This window comes from Schistocerca americana, chromosome 3 (assembly GCF_021461395.2).
Source record: "Schistocerca americana isolate TAMUIC-IGC-003095 chromosome 3, iqSchAmer2.1, whole genome shotgun sequence".
NCBI lineage: Eukaryota > Metazoa > Arthropoda > Insecta > Orthoptera > Acrididae > Schistocerca > Schistocerca americana.
Genome location: NC_060121.1, coordinates 319,210,232 through 319,229,404, shown reverse-complemented (window position 1 = coordinate 319,229,404; position 19,173 = coordinate 319,210,232). Strand labels below are relative to the sequence as shown.

The 19,173-nt window shown below is 36.4% G+C and overlaps 1 protein-coding gene across 5 annotated transcripts in view; it reads left to right on the top strand.

Moving 5' to 3' along the window:
• The window catches only part of LOC124607365 (rab11 family-interacting protein 4), a 929,323-nt gene extending 920,764 nt beyond the window's left edge, over positions 1-8,559 (top strand). For 4 of the 5 annotated variants that reach the window (XM_047139676.1, XM_047139674.1, XM_047139677.1 and 1 more), the window contains 2 exons: positions 431-469; positions 6,913-8,559. In XM_047139676.1, the coding sequence (XP_046995632.1) occupies positions 431-469; positions 6,913-7,032 (159 nt within the window). In that variant the 3' untranslated portion in view covers positions 7,033-8,559. The remainder of the gene's footprint in view (positions 1-430; positions 470-6,912) is intronic. The other variant, XM_047139675.1, reaches the window with a different exon arrangement.
• The last annotated feature ends 10,614 nt before the right edge of the window (positions 8,560-19,173 follow it).

The following is a 19,173-nucleotide window of genomic DNA, read 5'->3' as shown; positions in this document are numbered from 1 at the left end:
AGACTTACATTGTGATTAATCTGTTAATGTTACAGATGATGTCTTCATGTATTATAAATACTTAATTGTGTTAAGAGCTTGCTGAAAATAGGAAGAACTGTCCTTTCCCATAACAGTATTATGATTATTTTTCTTCTGTTTCCAATTTAGGAAGCTATAGGACTGAATATCTCACTGTTTGTCCCCTTTTTCTGGCACCAGCTTTTAGAACTGTTCCTACAATTAATAGTACTGTATTTGTGAATAAGTAGTTGTCTTGGCAACTTTTTAACAAGTTATTCTAAATCAGGGTTATCACAAGAAATATCACAATTTTTTGTTTCTGAAAGTATAAATAAAAGAATTATAGCTTGTAGTTTGTTTGCACATGAGGTGATTGGGTTTTGCTTTCTACTGCATTCTGCTTTCAATGTTGTTTTTATTTCCACAGCTAAATGCTGACGCTTCGGACAACCTCTCTTTAGAACAGGTATGGCCCACTCTTATGGAAAAAAATTGGTATGGTGTGGTTCTTCAAATGTATTTTATTATTTAAGCATACTTCGTACTTTGTGATTTGGCTGTCAAACTTCTTAAAGTGCATGCTGCTTATTGCATTCACTTTGGTTTTGACAATGTTTTTAATAGTTCTCAAATATTATTCACATCAGGTGGTAGACTGCATGGAGATGTTCAATAATCGATTGGTAAATAATGTATGTGACGTGATCGTGGTGGCATACTAACAAAAGGTGTCTCATTGAATTAATTAGTTCCTCATATGTTAAAGACACAAAATTTTTTCCTCATATGTTAAAGACACAAAATTTGTGTTGCATCTGAAAATATATGTATTTTTAAAATAAGTAGTGATAAAGTAACACACAGTAAGTAAAATTTAAAAATTAAAGCATGACACACCTATAATTCTAGTCTCGATTGTTCAGTCAGCGTTGTTCTTTAGAAGGAAGGTGGAGCTGTTAAGCTTTCTTGGTGAAGAAATCAGAACGCACTCTTTTAGATGGTTCATATTTTATTACCTACCCTCCGTGAACTTTAAAGAAACAAATAGATTTAATTTGAACAATACATTAACTTTGGTGTTGTGGACAATATTGGGATAATGGAAATAGTATGACACAGTGTTGGAATAGTGTTTAAGCAAAAAATTTACTTATTATATGATTGTAAATTTATGACACAACAGAATTCTCAATAAAAGTAGCTTGGTGACGTGTAGTACGGTGACCACAAGACAACAAATAACAGGCAATATAAATGTTTTCAGCTATTAATACTAGATGAGATATTTCTCTGTGTTTATGTGGGAAGAGAATTTTGCAAATTTGCAGTAACTTAAAACATTTTAGCCATTCTGGGAGTGTGTCTGTGCGTGCGTCCACATAAAGAAATTTTCAGATTTCATGCCATTTTTTGTGAGGTAGATAGGTAACACATGTGGTTAATTGATCAGGGTAGTTTATAAAGTACTTTAGGTACGGTGCTCGACATTGTGTGTAGTGATTCTCTGAGTGGCAACAGTACTAACTCAATTGACTCCTCCCGATATTTTATATATCCTCCATTTCCTCTCTCCTAACTGTGGCTGTTCATAATAAACTTCTTGAAAATAAATTAATCTGTTTATTTAAATTTTAATGATTTTGACATTTGGTGTTCATGGAGTTCCCCCCCCCCCCCCCCCCCCCCCCCCCCCCCGAAGATATATTTGGGTCTCTGAATACCCTTGTGCCTTGCACTATAGACCAAGTTGTCTTGTTTGTAGAGACTGTAACTGATCAGGAGGTATATTTGTGTATCTGTTTATCTTCAGCACATTGTTTAATGAGAACACCAATCTATATCCATGATCATTTATATTATTTTTCCCCCTTTGATAACATATGTCACATAGGTGTTACCCACCCTTGCATTTAAATCACCAACTATTATTAGGTAATCATTTTTGTTTATTTTATATAAGGTTCTTTGTAACACATCATAGAAGTCTTCAGACTCATCATCCCATTCCTCTTCTTTGGCATATCCTCCTATTACCAGTCAATAACCTTTTTCTGCCTTTATTCTGGCCACAATTGCCCATTCATTCAATTGCCCATTCATTGATAAAGGTGTAACAGTGTATTTTGTTTTTTAAAGTAATAATGTACAGAAATTTCTAGTTGAGAATTAAGAATTATTTAGGAATAAAGGAGAAGTCTCACTGAAACGCAGAAGTGCTGGGTCATTGATAGGTAAGCAAACAAAAAGTACAGGGCTTAGCTAGCTTTCAGAATGCGCTTTCTTTTTCAAGCTTGTACAAAAAACATGCGCACAAGCACTCACACACTCACTCTTACTCATTCACATGCACACGCCTGTCTCCCTACATTGTGCCCAGTCAACTGCAGCTTTTTAGTGGCTTACAGTGAGTGTACTGGAGTGGGGTGTGGGGGCCAGCGCGCGCACGCACACGCTCACACTCTAATGGGTGGGGGTGGATAGGCAGTGAGTTACCTTAGGTTTAGGCAAGGAAGGTTATGGGAGTGAAGGATATGCTGTAAGGATAACTTCCATGTATGGAATTCAGAAAAAGTGGTGGTGGTGGTGGTGGTGGTGGTGTTAGCGGAGGATCCAGGTTGGCAGGGGTTGTAAGGCTATAAAGCAGCTATTGAAATCTCGCATATTGTGCCATGAGTGGTCCACCTTTTTTTTTGGCAACATTTTGGTGGTGGCTGTTCATTCTAATTGACAGAGGGAACATTCTTTGGTTCCCAGAATGCCAAACCCCTGGTCTGGTTCGGGTTTATTGATGACATCTTTATAATCTGGGCCCAAGGCCAGGTCACTTATCCTCATTCCTCCACAATCTCACCTTCTCTCTCATCTTCTTCATCTGGTCCTCCTCCACTTATTGTGCCACCTTCGTAAATGACAATCTCTCCTTTTCTCGGATGACTCCATCCACACCTCGGTCCAAATCAAACTCACTAATGACCAATAGTACCTACACTTTGGTCCTGGATCCTCCCCACCACCAGCAGCTTTTCTGAGCTTTGCAGGTGGGAGCTATCCGTAGAGCACGTCCTTCACTCCCATAACCTGGCCTAAACCTAACGCAGCTCGCTGCCGCCCCCCACCCCCTCCCCTGCTCCGATCCCCACCCAATAGTGTGTGTGTGTGTGTGTGTGTGTGTGTGTGTGTGTGTGTGTGTGTGTGTGTGTGTGTGTGTTTTCTTTCTCCTACAAGCTTGAAAAAAAGGAAGTGCATTCGGAAAGCAAGCCAAGCTCTGTACCTTTTGTTTGTATATCTATCGACGACCCAGCACTTCTGCTTTTCAGTGAGTCATCTCCTTTAGTCGTAAATAATTTGTTTATTAAAGCCTTCTTCCACAGAACAGCAATTTCAATACAGGCCCATTGAAGGACTCCACTGTAAACTATGCCATGCCTGTTTATTGTTGAGGAATCTTTTGTTTTGGTTTCTGTATGATGGACACATCAATATCTTGTGAATTTAGTTTATTTTCTAGTTCTACTTCTTTATATTTAAAACTCTGGGCATCCCAGGTAGCCAATTAGAATACACTGTCTATTCCAAATTCTTTGTTCCTGTTAGATGTCTAGGTTGTCTTCAGTTTATCCATCCAGCTTCTTTTTTTTTTTCTGGAGAACCTGAGTAATGTAATAAGTCGCCTGTTCCAGGATACTAGCCTGTAAGCAAGATAGCTATGTGGTGGGGCTGCCACTTTTAAGTATCCCAGCACACCTGTTTTTCTTTTGAGGTTGTCTCCCGTAGATGTTTGCTTTCTATACAGCTATGGTTCCAGATTTTGTAGGGTGTCCTTCCCTTTTTTTCATCAAGTTGTCTCCTCTAGGAGGTTGGCTTTCCTATGCTCAGGAGCCCCCCCCCCCTCCCCCACCTTATGTTGTGGACTGCTCATTATCTTACCAAAAGACCTACCTGGCTTGGGTGGCCCTTCCAGGAGCATAAGCTCACGCCAGCATAGCTCTCTCGGTCAGAGTAGAGTGCACAAACCACCTCGACAATGATAAGGCAACAGTCCCTGAGGAGGGTAAAATGTTGCCCCGATTAAACATGGTTGTTTCCACTTAAAGACTGTGAAATAAATTGATAGCTGTAAATGGAAACAACAATGTTCAATAATTACATGAAAAAGAAACTTCCTGCAAATTAAAACTGCGTGCCGGACTGAAACTCGAACTTGGGACCTTTGCCTTTCGTGGGCAAGTGCTCTACCAACTGAGCTACCCAAGCACGACTCACGCCCCATCCTCACAGCTTTAATTCCGCCAGTACCTCGCCTCCTACCTTCGAAATTTTACAGGAGCTCTCTTGCAAACGTTGCAGAACTAGCACTCCTGAAAGAAAGGGTATTGCGGAGACATGGCTTAGCCACAGCCTGGGGCATGTTTCCAGAATGAAATTTTCACTCTACACCGGAGTGTACTTGGCTCAGATGGTAAAGCACTTGCCCGCGAAAGGCAAAGGTCCCGAGTTCGAGTCTTGGTCCGGCACACAGTTTTAATCTGCCAGGAAGTTTCATATCAGCGCACACTCCGCTGTAGAGTGCAGTGTTGTGCTATTTCCTCTTAGTTACATAACCTAGTGAGCATGGAAATCTGAGCAAATTGAGTCGTATACTTCATTGTTGTCAAAGAAGACTAAACTTTTTACAGTGCACTTGTTTTTATTTTTCACAGTTTATTTAATTATGTTTACCATTATATCATAGACCATGTTTGTTGTAATTCATATACTGATTAATAGCAAAAGGCACCAGACTTAGTACAAAACTCAGCAGCCATGTCAAGCATGAGGGCAAATCTTCACATGTGGACACATCCTTTGAATGTGGCTGACAGTGAGCTGTGCTCTTGCTTAATGATTATCTAAATAAACACTTACAGCAATTATTCTTAATGCACAGTCAAAATACCTGAGATATTCCTGCCACTACAAGAAGTAAATTTCACTTTTGTTTCTGCTGTGGCAATTTATCAGTATTAATTATGTACTGTAGAACTGATTAATCACTTATCATGCATGGCTAACTGTTTAATGAATGAGTGTTAAACATGAATGGAGTCTCTGAATCTTGTATTAAGCGATTTATTTCATTCAACTAAATTTTGTGAACTGTTAAGTTTATATTAGCTTTCTGAAGGTGTGTGTGTGTGTGTGTGTGTGTGTGTGTGTGTGTGTGTGTGTGTATAAAGTGGTTTCAGATTTTTCTTTGACATGAAAGTACATTAAGGAGAAAGCCATAATTAATTTGAAAATGGTTACACCACGAAAACCTTCTTGGGGATGCAGAGAAATATTGCATACACAATTAAGGTGTAAGTGCTGGCTGGGAATGTTTCTAGATGCTTGTAGTAGTAATGGAGCAGTGTAAATAAATGGTTGTTGATGACTCTTTGTGATGGTTATGTTCTATTAAAATAAAATTTATTCATTCCAATATTTATCACAGTAGCTGGCACTGTTTCTGGTTCATTCACAGTACTACATTCATGCTTTACAAATTCTCTTAGAGCAGGTACACACACTGGAGCAAGTAGTAAAGAACTCAGTATTTGGTGAATAAGAAATGCAAACATTGTGTTTTATTTGCAGGAATAATTTAGTTACTTCAGAGTTAGGAAACCATACAGTAATAACTGTGTGTGTATAGTACACAATTTTATTAGCAAGTGGTATATATTGCTGAGAGGTTCATGAATACTTACAATCATATTAACAAATTACTTTGTGGACAAAAGTTGAAGAAATAGAAATGTTGTAATCACCAGCAAAAAGGTGGGGGGAGGAATTGCATGATTGAGAATAACTCCTTTAGTAGGTTCACAAAATTTTGGCTTCCTAATAGGATTTGGGGGTCTCGATAATGTTGCATTTCTTGATGGAAGACATTTTTCAGATTATGTTGTTCTTTAACCTGTTATCCGTTCTCTTCATATGATTTAGTGTGTATCCACACATATGGTAGCTAGCAGGTTCGTGTGAGATTTCAGGGGTGTGATTGAACATACCACAGTACTCTTAAAATGTTATATTATTGTATAAATAGATACTGTACTCCTACAGATACTGAATGGATGATGTAATTTTGATACACGCAAGACCATCAGTTATTAGTGGTATTCCATTCTGGCCACCACTTGTTTAAGATAGCATGACAATGTGTCTGTAAACAGAGAAACTGTGTCCACAGGTATTTTTGACCATGCATTGATGACTTAAGTCCAGAATTAAACCTGGAATGTACTATATCACACTGTGATACAAAGATTCTTGGCTATAAAAAAGGAAAAGGGGAAGATGAGAGATGCCAGCCACCCCGACAAAAAGTGTTCATATTCATGGGAACTGTACATTACTGATCTATATTTCAAGTGAAACAGTAAATTTTGGACACTTCTGACAAATTAGTGCCAAATACACCCAGTACTTCAACATCATTGATGTTCAGTCAGCATCCCAGCTATTTGTAATAAAGGGAAATGACTTAGTTCAACAATACAAACTCAGTGACAAGCTGTGTTGTACTGAGAAACTTTATAAGATTCTGAAGGTGTGGTGGTCATTTCATTGCACCTACAGTAATCATTAATTATCAAACAGAAAGATAATTGGTCCCAAACAACATGGTGTTTCATTTTTCACTCAAAAACAGCTATGGTGTGCCATAAATCAAACCATTAAGATTCACCAGTTAAATTATGTTACCAGACATTATGCTATTTCCACAGCATAAGAAAAGACATACTTGGAATTTAGGTTATAGGATTTTTGGTTTATTTAGTACTAACTGCAAGTTGTAACTAGCTTACTTGGAATTGATACTAAGCTGTCAGACTCGAAGATGCAAGACTGTTTATATAGAAATTGTGATTTTTCAATTTACAGATGAGGACAGCACTGAAAGAGCAGCAGGAAGTCAATGCACAGCTACGAACATATATTGATGGAATATTGCTGAACATTGTGGAAAATTATCCTCAGCTGCTGGAAGTCAAAACACACTGAAGTTGGAATGTGGGAATAGAGAGAAATGGAATGCAACTGAAAATGTGTCAATGTCAAGTTGTTGTGGTGCAGTTTGTGCTCTCAAGACAAAACAGAAGTAGGTGTTTGCAAGGTGATAAGGCATTAAAGTGCTGGAACACCCAGTATCGAAAGTGAATATGTTGATTTACAATGTATAGCAATCCTTGTTCGAATAACTGTTGTTTTATCATGAAATCTGCATTATGTAAAACATCATGCATGCAAACAGATATACCAGACAAGTGCGTACTGGGGAGAACTTACATTGAAACACACATTATGTAAAGCTAAATCCCAGGGTCTCACTACTATGTGCAGGTAATGATCAGATTAAAATAAATATTAATCTGATACCATTGCCATTTTTGTTACTAAGTCTGGCACTGTTAACACAAATTATTATCCAGACTTGCTTAACAAAACATTATCAATATAATGCATATGATAGTTCCTTTGAACAAAGGAGGTAGCAGCTACTGAAAATCTTTTCTGCAGAATTGTTATGACAAAGGCATATTTTCAAAACAGCCATGTAGTTGTGTATAACAGTTAATGCTTAAATCAAAATAAGTGAATATTTTGAAAATGTAAATATCTAACATTTATGCTGTTTCTTTCAACATTGTTTTTGTTAATGTTTGTAAATGATTTAAATGTGTTAAAGTATTGTTATATAGCTAAAAGTATATTGGATCCGTCCGAGAGTGCCTGTATCAGGCTGTGAAGAAATGTGAAGTGCAATGGAAATGACTGATTTTAGATTTGCAATTCAAGAAATGTTTGCTACTTAACTTGTTTCACACAAGTGAATTCTTTCCAGATAACATCACTGGAAATTAGGTTCAAACAGTTAAAATTGACTGTACTTTGCTACATGCTAAAATATTTTAAGACTCCGTTTGCATCCTACCACATATCTTTGGAGTTACTATGAAAAATGTAATCTTAAAGGTAGTTTTACAGAGATTAACTCATTTTTGTCGAGCTGGTATTGAATTTGTATTACGAATGAAGAGCATGTTCCTGCACTGGTGTGATTTGTTGTACATTTGCTGTTCAACAATGGTCAAATCTGTCATTGTTAAGCTCTTTAAAAATATATATACGCTGATAACACTGGCAATGTTGACAAAATAAACTGATATTTGTTTAAATGTAGTGTGGATAGATAAATCTGTGAATCTCCTTCATTCAGTTGAAATTTTGGTACTATAAATGGGAGATTTATTTAAGCTGTGATGAAGGCATTATGTATGAAAGAATTTGCAGATTAATTACTTATTGCCTGAATTTTACAAATCACTAATTTTTGTGTGTTTAGCCCCCTCCCCCATTCCATTTCCCTCTCAAATAATGTGCATCTTTTTCTATCATCTCATATGTGCAGATGCTCATGATACATTCAATGGCTTGTCTTTTGTGTATAATTATGCCGAACTCAAAGGGACTATTGTATATAAAATGTTATTTTTGTGTATTCTGACTGAAATACATACATTGAAGTTATTAAAGTTGTTTATCTCTCACACATACATTTGCTTCCACCTATGACAGATGTGTTCTGCAACAAAATAACTTGTGTATTTGAAGTCATGTAATGGTTAAACCAATAACAACTCTCAAGAAAAAACATAAGATTTGCAAATTATATGATACATAATTTTTATTGTGCTATATTTCACTGTATCAAAAGAAAAATTTACTTGCACTATAAAATTATTAAGATGGCCGTTGCTTCCAATGTGAGAATGTCCTTAACAGGTGGGTCTCTCTCTCTCTCTCTCTCTCTCTCTCTCTCTCTCTCTCTCTCTCTCTCACTTATTAGTATCGACTGTTTGTCCCCTATATGAGTAAACTACTCACATCATCTGTAAAAATATCCAGTGGGGATTGTGAAGCTCCCATTTCGTTTCTAAATACTTTCCGTTGAACAAAGTTTCCAACTCTGCAGACATTATGGTGTTCCACAATATAGCACACATTTACAACCATCATTTTTATTAATGAATATCATTACATAAGCTAAGTGTTCATGTGCATGGTTTGTATGTTTGTATATATGGGGTTGTAGACTCAAATTAGAAAAGAGAGCAATATCTTCAAAGTTAAAAAACCATTTCTGTTTGTCACATTAATCGGCTACAGGCGAGTGATTACCTTTCCTCATTTTTATTTATCTCTCTCCTTATAATATGTGGTGTGATCAAAAAGTAACAGCAACTTTTGTTTTTCTTAAATCTTCATTTATTCATCATCAACTTTGCCCTCTTCAAAGTAATCCCTCTCAGATATAATACGCTTGTGCTAGCGCTTTTCCCAATCTTGGAAGCACTCCTGCAACTCACTTTTCATTATGGTGTTCAGGTCCTTCAGCAATGCTGTTTTTATCTCACCAGTGATGGCAAAATAAAGTCCTTTCATGGTTCTCTTCAGCCTTGAGAACAGAAAAGAGTCATAGTGGGCCATGTCCAGTGAAGATCGTGGCAGAAGAAACATAACGGTTCTGTTTTTTGCCAAAAAATCATGAACAGGTATAGAGGTGTGAGCAGGAGCATTACTGTGATGCAGTTTCCACACTTTGTTTTGCCAAAATTCTGGTCGTTTCCTTCAGACTGTTTCACACAGACGTATAACTTCCACACAGTATTCATTATTGACCGTACGAGCATAAGACCAGAACTCATTATATATTACATTGTAATTGAAGAAAATGGTGAGATCGTCCTCCACATGCCCAAATTTGTCAATTTTTTTTCAAGTATGGCTCTGCAGATAGCTTTCATTGGGAAAACTGGGTCTTTGTTTCAATGTCATACCCATATACATGTTTCGTCACCTGTTACAGCCTTCTTTGGAAGTTGTGGATGTTTGTCGGCTTCATTCAGCAATCCTTGAGCGATGTCATAGAAACATCATTTTTGGTTGAAATTCAACGATTTTGGAACAAACCTTGCTGCTACATGTTTCATGCAATAAACATTAAAAAAAGAAAAGAAGAAAAAAAAATGCTTGACACATGCCAAAGGATGTGCCGGCACCATCAACTTCTCTGATGGTGATTTCTCAGAACCATTTTCTTTACTTCTTCCATAGTGTTGTCAGTAAATGATACATCAGAGCATCCAAGGCATTCGTCATCTTCAACATCTCCTTGGCCTTCTTTGAAACATTTATACTGCTCATAAAATCTTGTCTTACTCATAGTAGATTTGCTGAAAGACAGTCATTTCGAATGTGGTGCAGCAGTTTATTCCAGTTTTGAAGCAAAATTTAATGCAATTCTTTGATCCATCTTCTTCAAAAGTAAAAAACCCATCAAGCACTCAAAAACACACAATGTTTTAGACAGTCAACAATAAACTAAATATTAAAAAAATGCTAACATACATCAGGAACACGTGTACCAACAAGTTAAAAGATATTTTGAAAATCAGATGTGCAAAGCCCGTGAAATTAAAAAAATTCCCTCTACTTTTTGATCACACCTTGTATAAATTGTGCACACTTAAAATTCTGGACAGAACTGTCAAGTTACAATGTACATACAATATTGCTGATGGAAATAGGCATATTCAGATACATATTCCTTCCAAGAACTTTAATGATAATATATATTTCATACATATATTAGCAGGACAACACAATTAGCAACACTAGTAAAGGATAGTTGTGTATAAGGAAAACCGACTTTATAGGTATACTGCAGCATTATAAATGGCAAGTGATAATATTGGAGGACAAAAATTCTCTTGAAAATACATGGAAACTGCTGAATCAATAATACACTGGAACATTTCCCAAGTTGTATTGCTTATAATTTTGTTTTATAGGGGTAAGAACTCTTGGGTAATACACACAATTCTGGGGACATTCAAGATTTTGGATGGAAGTGTTAATTTTAAATGTCCATCTGAAATAATGTTCAAAACACCAGTTGTCCTCAAATTAAGAGAGAAATTTTATTCAGCTCTCGCAGGAATAATTACTTGAAACTTTGATGAATGCAGGCTCTCACAATTTGTATGCATGAAAGAAATGACAAAAGAAATTCTTGGTACGAGTGTGCAATTCTTATGAATTTATTGCTAGGTCACTCAGTTATATTTTTTTATGCATTCAGTTAGAACATCCAAAAAAGGTTGTCAATTTACAGTTAATACTATGCTTAGAGGCCTGCAAGGATAAGAAAACTAATATCTGCCTTCATCCACAAGACACTTCTCCCCATCTGCAGAGATTAAAAATTTTGTAAGCAATGCAAGCTGCACTGCTCAGACAAAGGGCTTTGTCTACCCTGAACTTTTATCTGCTGCAGTCTGCACTCAGGTTAGATTTGAATTAAGGGTGGACATACTTAAACGACAGTCGTGTAAAAATGGCACAGGACTTAACAGTTCCCTATTTATCCAGAAAGTGATTCTATGAAAGGACATTTCATACCAGACTTCTAACATTTTTCTCAAAGGCCTCATAATTTGAATAACAATTTTAATATTTAATACATCATCACCTGGTATACTCTAGATACCAAATAACATACAATTGTAATTACTGAAGCAAATTTCAGTAATTTTTGCTGAAATGAGACGTGGCACGAATTGTCATATGTGGCTTAGTGTTAAATTTTAATCACATAGTTGGTTTATCACATGTACATCAATTACCACAATGCTAAAGTAAATAAATTTGTTGACCTTCTCACTAACAAGCACTGCATAAAGTATTCTTTTTAATACCTAACACAAACCTTGATAGATTCACCAGTTTTATATCATCTTTTATACCGTGTGTGATTAACGAAAAGGAGTGAGATATGAAATAAAAAACCAAAGAATAGTACATCCTAGAAGTGGCTTAGTTATCAGGTGTTTGGTCACTTTGAGGAGTGATTTTCAAAACGTGTGTAACCTCCCCGGAAATTTCAAAATGATTATAATTGAATGTTCCCCGCAAATAATGTAAAAACAATAACCTCCCCGCAAAAAATGTAAAAGACTATATTTCAATGTTAATCGAAATAGAGCCAAATGTTGTTGAGCTCCCACAAAACATCGTTAAATTGAAATAAAAGCGACTGTACCTTTGCTACAAAAATATTGAAAAATAATGGCCCAATGTAAACTCGACACAAAAATTGAGAAATGAACATTAATCATTAAACCCACAATAATAGGGCAGCGGCACTGACCTTAGGCCCTGTGCAATAATTAATCTGATAAATTGATTCTGGGAGGAAAAGCATAGGAAATATTGTTTCAATTGGAATGATTCTTTTCTTAAAAGCGATTGCTTTGAAAACAAAATTATTATTGGGGCATTTCTTGAACAAATTAATTACAATTAACATACATTACATTATCAGATGTGCGCAATGCTGCTTCATTACCTTATTTAACAATATACCTTGTCCCGAACCGTGACCAGAGACCCATGTCGACGCCCGCCGACTCCTCACACACAACTTCCGACTGAGTCCAACTCACAACTGAATACAACCCGCAACTGAACTCTCGCGCAGTCAAGCGCAGACTAGACACGATAAATAACTCTCTGGTCAGAGATTCTGTCATGCCTCGCCATCGCTGGTAATGAATACATATGAAACATACGCGTTTCATAACCCTCCACTGGGGGGGGGGGGGCAAAAATTTGGCAGCGATGGTGAGTCATTTGGACTTGCCATGAGCAACAAATTTTTTTCTTGACTAATTAACTTTACGATCACAGAATATACAGATGTAGAACATGAAGTAAATGTGGTGCATATGCACCGAGTACAAAACATATTAGGCAATAACAAAATGTATATACAATGAGTATAAAACATATTAACAAATGACATAAGTGCACACGCACTGAAAAACTCTTTAGCATTTTCACAACAGATAAACGTAATGGCAAAAAATCATGTTGACAAGTGACATAAGTGCACATGCACTGTAGTTCAGAATATATTAGCAAATCAAAATGTACATACAATGAGTAGTAATCATGTTAGAAAATGACAAAAGTGCACTTGCACTGTAGTTCAGCAAATCGAAAAAAATGTATAGGCCATGAATATAAATGTTAGCAAAAAATGATTTTCATTATGTTACAAGAATTAGGATAGGAAAGGGAAGGATTGCATCATGGTTGTAGCACTTTAGGTTGCACGCAGCTGCACTGAAAGTCCATATCTTTCCACAGAAGTACAACACCAAGTGAGAATCTGAAGTTCTTTTTCCAGAAGTGTTTATCAGCGTAGCCAAGACACTGAAATGTTGTAGTAATATTCCATGTTATCATTTTGGCAGTACTTCAGGTACACCCAACAGTGGGACCATAATAACGTTTCCATCGCTCACAGTGGTGGACAGCATGTCGTGTCAACACCACGCTCTTACAAGGCAAACCAACGTAGAATTAGTGCAAAAACCAAATATAGTGCTCCATGATCAAGAGGATATACAGGACAAATGGATATTGCAGTAATTCAGGGTAGTTAGGTCAGAAGGTGAATGACATTAAGTCACATACTAGTCTTCATTGGGAATTACATTAGTAGTTGCTGGCATTCAGTGCCCAGTTATTGAACATTTCTGTACCATGTATGTAGTATTACAGAAAAATGTTCATTAATCGTTTTACAGAGAGCATTGGCATTCATTGCCTAATTACAAATCATCAGAAGTCACCCGTTTTACAGAGAACATTGAAATTCATTGCCTAATTGCAAATTATCAGAAGTCACTCGTTTTACAGAGAACATTTTACAGAGAACATTGGCATTCATTCCCTAATTACAAATCTTAGAAGTCATTCATTTTACAGAGAACACTGAAATTCATTGCCTAATTACAAATCATCAGAAGTCATTACTTAAAACAGGAGGTAGTCAAGAACATAGTATTACAGAATAATGTTGATAATTGGTCATCCCAATACAGTAATCAGTAGCATTCATTTCCCAGTTACAAAACATTATTAATTAATCATTGGTCATCTCAATACAGTAATCAGTAGCATTCATTTCCCAGTTACACAGCATTATTAATTAATCATTGGTCATATCAATACAGTAATCAGTAGCATTCATTTCCCAGTTACATAGCATTATTAATTAATCATTGGTCATCTCAATACAGTAATCAGTAGCATTCATTTCCCAGTTACAAAGCATTATTAATTAATCATTGGTCATCTCAATACAGTAATCAGTAGCATTCATTTCCCAGTTACATAGCATTGTTAATTCCCAGTTACATAGCATTATTAATTAATCATTGGTCATCTCAATACAGTAATCAGTAGCATTCATTTCCCAGTTACAAAGCATTATTAATTAACCATTGGTCATCTCAATACAGTAATCAGTAGCATTCATTTCCCAGTTACATAGCATTATTAATTCCCAGTTACATAGCATTATTAATTAATCATTGGTCATCTCAATACAGTAATCAGTAGCATTCATTTTCCAGTTACAAAGCATTATTAATTAATCATTGGTCATCCCAATACAGTAATCAGTAGCATTCATTTATGCATTCATTATTCAAGTGACATACTATTCAGAGCTAATCAGAATTACTCAGAACTCTCTTAAACTGGTATCATTATTTGGGACTGGTAATACATTTTTTTGTTAGCAATGCATTGCTTTGGGTAATTATAGGGGAAAGCAAGAAGAGAAAAAAAAATTTGCCTCTGGGTTGTTCCTGTAAATGAAAATGTGTAACGTCATTCGTCATGATTAAGCTGTAGCAAGGTTATGAAACAAGTAAAGTATATGTAATCACATTCATAAATGACATAGATTTAATGAACAACTGCTTATAGCACATTAATTTCATAAATAATTTCTCCTGCAAAAATATATAAAAAAAATCGATTATTAAGCTGAAAGAAGAAACGCATTTTATGCTGAAAAGTAGTGAACTTCGAATTAACAGGTAGTGAAATGGTGTATAAAAATGTGTTCCATAGCTGTCCTTTCCAAAACCTTCAGTCATTATACTATGCAATATAACACCTGCTGTCAAAGCGAACTGCAACAAATACTTAAATAATTACATAGCATGAATACATAACTTCCACATTATCCTCATCTGTAAAGAAAAAAAACTTCATTATACATCACTTCATTATCTATATTATCATAACTCCATTATTATCATCACCTGTAAAGAAAAACTTCATTATCCATAGTAGCATATTCTTCATCATTATTCATCAGCATTCATTATCATCTGCAAAAAAATCACTTCATTACTCATTACATAACTATTCCTTATCTCTAGCATATTCCATCACTAAAACTAAGATGTGTAGTTATGTCTGACAGCCTGCATCAATCGCCTTGTATTCTGAAAGAAAAAATTAGTTAAGACTGCTATTCTACGATGTGTATAGTATATTCTTGTTAATCCTGATCCATTTACTCTTCCTCATGAGGTTTGCATCTTCTTTCGATCATTCCGAAGGTGAGATTCCCATTTCTGTTTAATTTATTTCTTTCACGCATCATTTCTTTCTGAAATTGATGAACAGAGATTAATGTCTTGCATTTAAATCATATACTCATTAAATAATGACTGGTTTATGGTAACATAATTAACCATACAGCATAACATGACAGAAAACGTGATATGTGAAAAACTTATATAGTGTTCAGAGGCAAAAATGTACTCAGTGTATCACAATGTAACAGTAAAGTAGTCACGATGTTGAGATATCATAAGGCAAAATGCCAAAGTCAACTGGTGTTTGCTATATCTTAACTATTTCATAGTGCATACAAACAAAACATGAAACAATCATATGTACCTAAGAAAGACAAAAAATGTGACGTTCGTTGTGTTCGGCTTGTATGTTAATAGAGGCGAGAATTAAAGACTTTAATGGAGAGAAAATTTAATAAAATTAATATGTCACTAGATAACATTGCATAATTATTCATAAGATACATAAGTTTCTCTGGGAAAAATGTGCACAGTCTGATATGTAACGACAAGAAGAGCGACCTGCTAACCTTACCTTGCCGGGCATTTGCCAAGAAAAAATACGATGATCATCAATAAGTAGTCATGTGAATATAATTGCATAAGTGATCATAAAACTAGCAAAATGGAATTATAGCATGTTAAATCATAAAGTCTCTTCATTCAATAAAAGGTTTGATGTTTGACCAATGGTGGTTGCCTTTGGATTTTCTGGTTCTCAAAGTTTCGACGTGTACAACATTGGGGTGAGGAATGCTGCGAATCCGATATGGACCTGCGTATAGAAGTTCAAATTTACTGCACCTACCTTTTCCTTTGTTGGATAAATAGTGTGTACGTACTAATATTTTCTGTCCAATGTGAAAGTCACGGCGTGTACAAACCTGTTTTTGCTGTCTTCTCCGGCGCTCTGCGGCACGTTTGATGTTTTTCAGTGCAATGTCGATTATTTCGTGGTGTCGTAATCGACGAGATGTAGGAAAGTTTACTAATTCTGTAATTTTGTAAGGTGGTTCAACATTTTTCAGTATAACAGACGGAGATAGCATAGTGGATTCATTTGGTATGGAATTAATTACATCTTGGAATGAGAATATGTGTGTGTCCCAATCAACATGTCTTTTGTGGCAGTATATTCTACACAGTTTACCAATTTCTTTCATTAATCGTTCACAAGGGTTCGAAGAAGCATGGTACTTGGATATATAGATTGGAGAAATTTTTCTAGCTCGTAACATGCGTGTCCATATAGCAGAACGAAATTGTGATCCCTTATCGGAAATTACTTTCAACACATGCCCTACATGAAATAGAAAATGTTTTACAAATGCTTTCTGTTGTGTCTAGACAAGACAGCCTAGACACAATGAGAGGAAGCCGAAAGGCACGCGCTACGCTCACGCAGATGGGCGTGAGGTCTGAAACAGGATACGTAATGAATGCTATAATGAAAAGTACATAGCTTCAGGAATACTTAACTTTAATCCATCCTTTTGGTACATCTGGAGATTGTGGCGATACAAGTGAGACTCTTTAGATACATGCAATGTTACTAATGGCGCCTTGCTAGGTCGTAGCCATTGACTTAGCTGAAGGCTATTCTAACTATCGGCTCGGCAAATGAGCGAGGCTTCGTCAGTATAGTCGCTAGCTACGTCGTCCGTACAACTGGGGCGAGTGCTAGTCAGTCTCTCGAGACCTGCCGTGTGGTGGCGCTCGGTCTGCTATCACTGACAGTGGCGACACGCGGGTCCGACATGTACTAATGGACTGCGGCCGATTTAAAACTACCACCTAGCAAGTGTGGTGTCTGGCGGTGACACCACACTTTCGAAACGGTTTTAGCAGTAGCTTTGCGTAATGGAGTGAAGGTAACAAATTTTGAAGTGAGTTCAACAGCGACAAAGATGTAGCAAAAATCTCTATTAGTTCTGGAAATCGGACCAAAAAGTCTACAGCGGCCATATGTCTTAATTTAACAGGTACAATGGGATATAATGGAGGAATATGTGAAGTTGTGTCTGACTTAGCTTTCTGGCAGATTTTACATGACGCTAAAACTCGTCGTATACGTTTCTCCACGTTGGCAAAATAACAGTTCTGTCTCAGTATAAGAAAACATTTTCTAGCTCCGTAATGTGCGTAACTTAAATGAGTATACCATATTAATTTGTTAACCAGTTCGTCAGGAATGCATAATAACCAATTGTTGCTGTCAGGATGAGAGCGGCGGAACAGAACGTCATAGCGTACAGTGTAATGGTTTCTAATCGTAACATTATTCCTATCTAGCCAGAGGTGTTTAATCTCTTTCCACACGTTGTCTTTATTCTGCTCTTGTGCTATGTTCTGTAATGACGACGAAATGAAATTTTCAAATGCAACTTGTTGAATGTACATGACGCTGAAATTTGCTTTGCAGAAGTTGGTTGCGATGTCTTGCTGATTGTTGCTGAGAGAACGAGATAGTGCGTCTGCTACAATATTTTGTGTGCCGGGAATGTGAACTATTGTAAAATTAAATTCTTGTAAATAAAGTTTCCATCTACTTAACCTGTCATGAGTAAATTTAGCTGAAAGTAAAAATTGTATCGCTCTGTGGTCTGTGTAGACGGTGGTATGTCTTCCATAAAGAAAGTGCCGAAATCTCGTAAAAGCCCATACAACACATAATGTTTCCAGTTCTGTAACGGAATAATTTCGTTCAGCAGGTGACAAAATGCGACTTGCAAATGCGATGTTTTTAATTACCGTTGAGCCATCTTCTTCAATTTCCTGAAAAATATGTACGCCTAAAGCGGTGTTAGAACTGTCGGTGGCAATGGAAAAATTTCTGGTAAGATCTGGGTGCGATAAAAGTGGTGCATTCAACAAAGCATGTTTCAGGTTCATAAATTCAGAATGTGCTTGCTTATCCCAGGACCAAATAGTGTTTTTACCTGTCAATTGGCATAATCTAGGTGTGTCTAAAGCAGAGGATGAATAAATTTACGAAAAAGTTAATTAAGCCCAAAAAACTGCGTAGTTGTTTTTTCGTCGTAGGAACAGTAATGTCACGTAAAGCTTGAAGTTTTTCCGGATCAGGCGCAATGCCTTCTGCTGAAATTACATGTCCAAGAAATTTTATAGAAGTTTTGCCAAAGTGCGATTTACTGAGATTAACTGTGAGTCCTTGTGCACGAAAAGTTTGCAACAGTCGTTCTAAAATCACATTGTGTTCAGACCAGTTAGCTTCTGCAATAAGAATGTCATCTACGTACGTTGTAATAATGTCTTTAAGTTCTGTCGGAAGTATTGTGTTCAAACCGCGAATAAAAGCTGCCGAAGAAATAGTTAAACCGAATGGTAATTTGCAAAATTGATAACAGTCGCCAAAACAGAGAAACGCTGTGCTTTCTGCAGTTCGGATGGAGCTGAATTTGCCAAAATCCCGATTTTAGATCTAATGTAGAATAAATAGCAGTACCGTGAAATTTCTGTAGAAGTTCCTCTAATGTCTGTGGTCGATCTGTTTCATTAATTATGTCATTGATGTGACGTGAATCAAGCACGAGGCGAAGTGAGCTATCCTTTTTCTTAACAATATGTAGCGGGTTTATGTACGGACTAACTGCTGGTTCAATAATTCCTTGGTCAA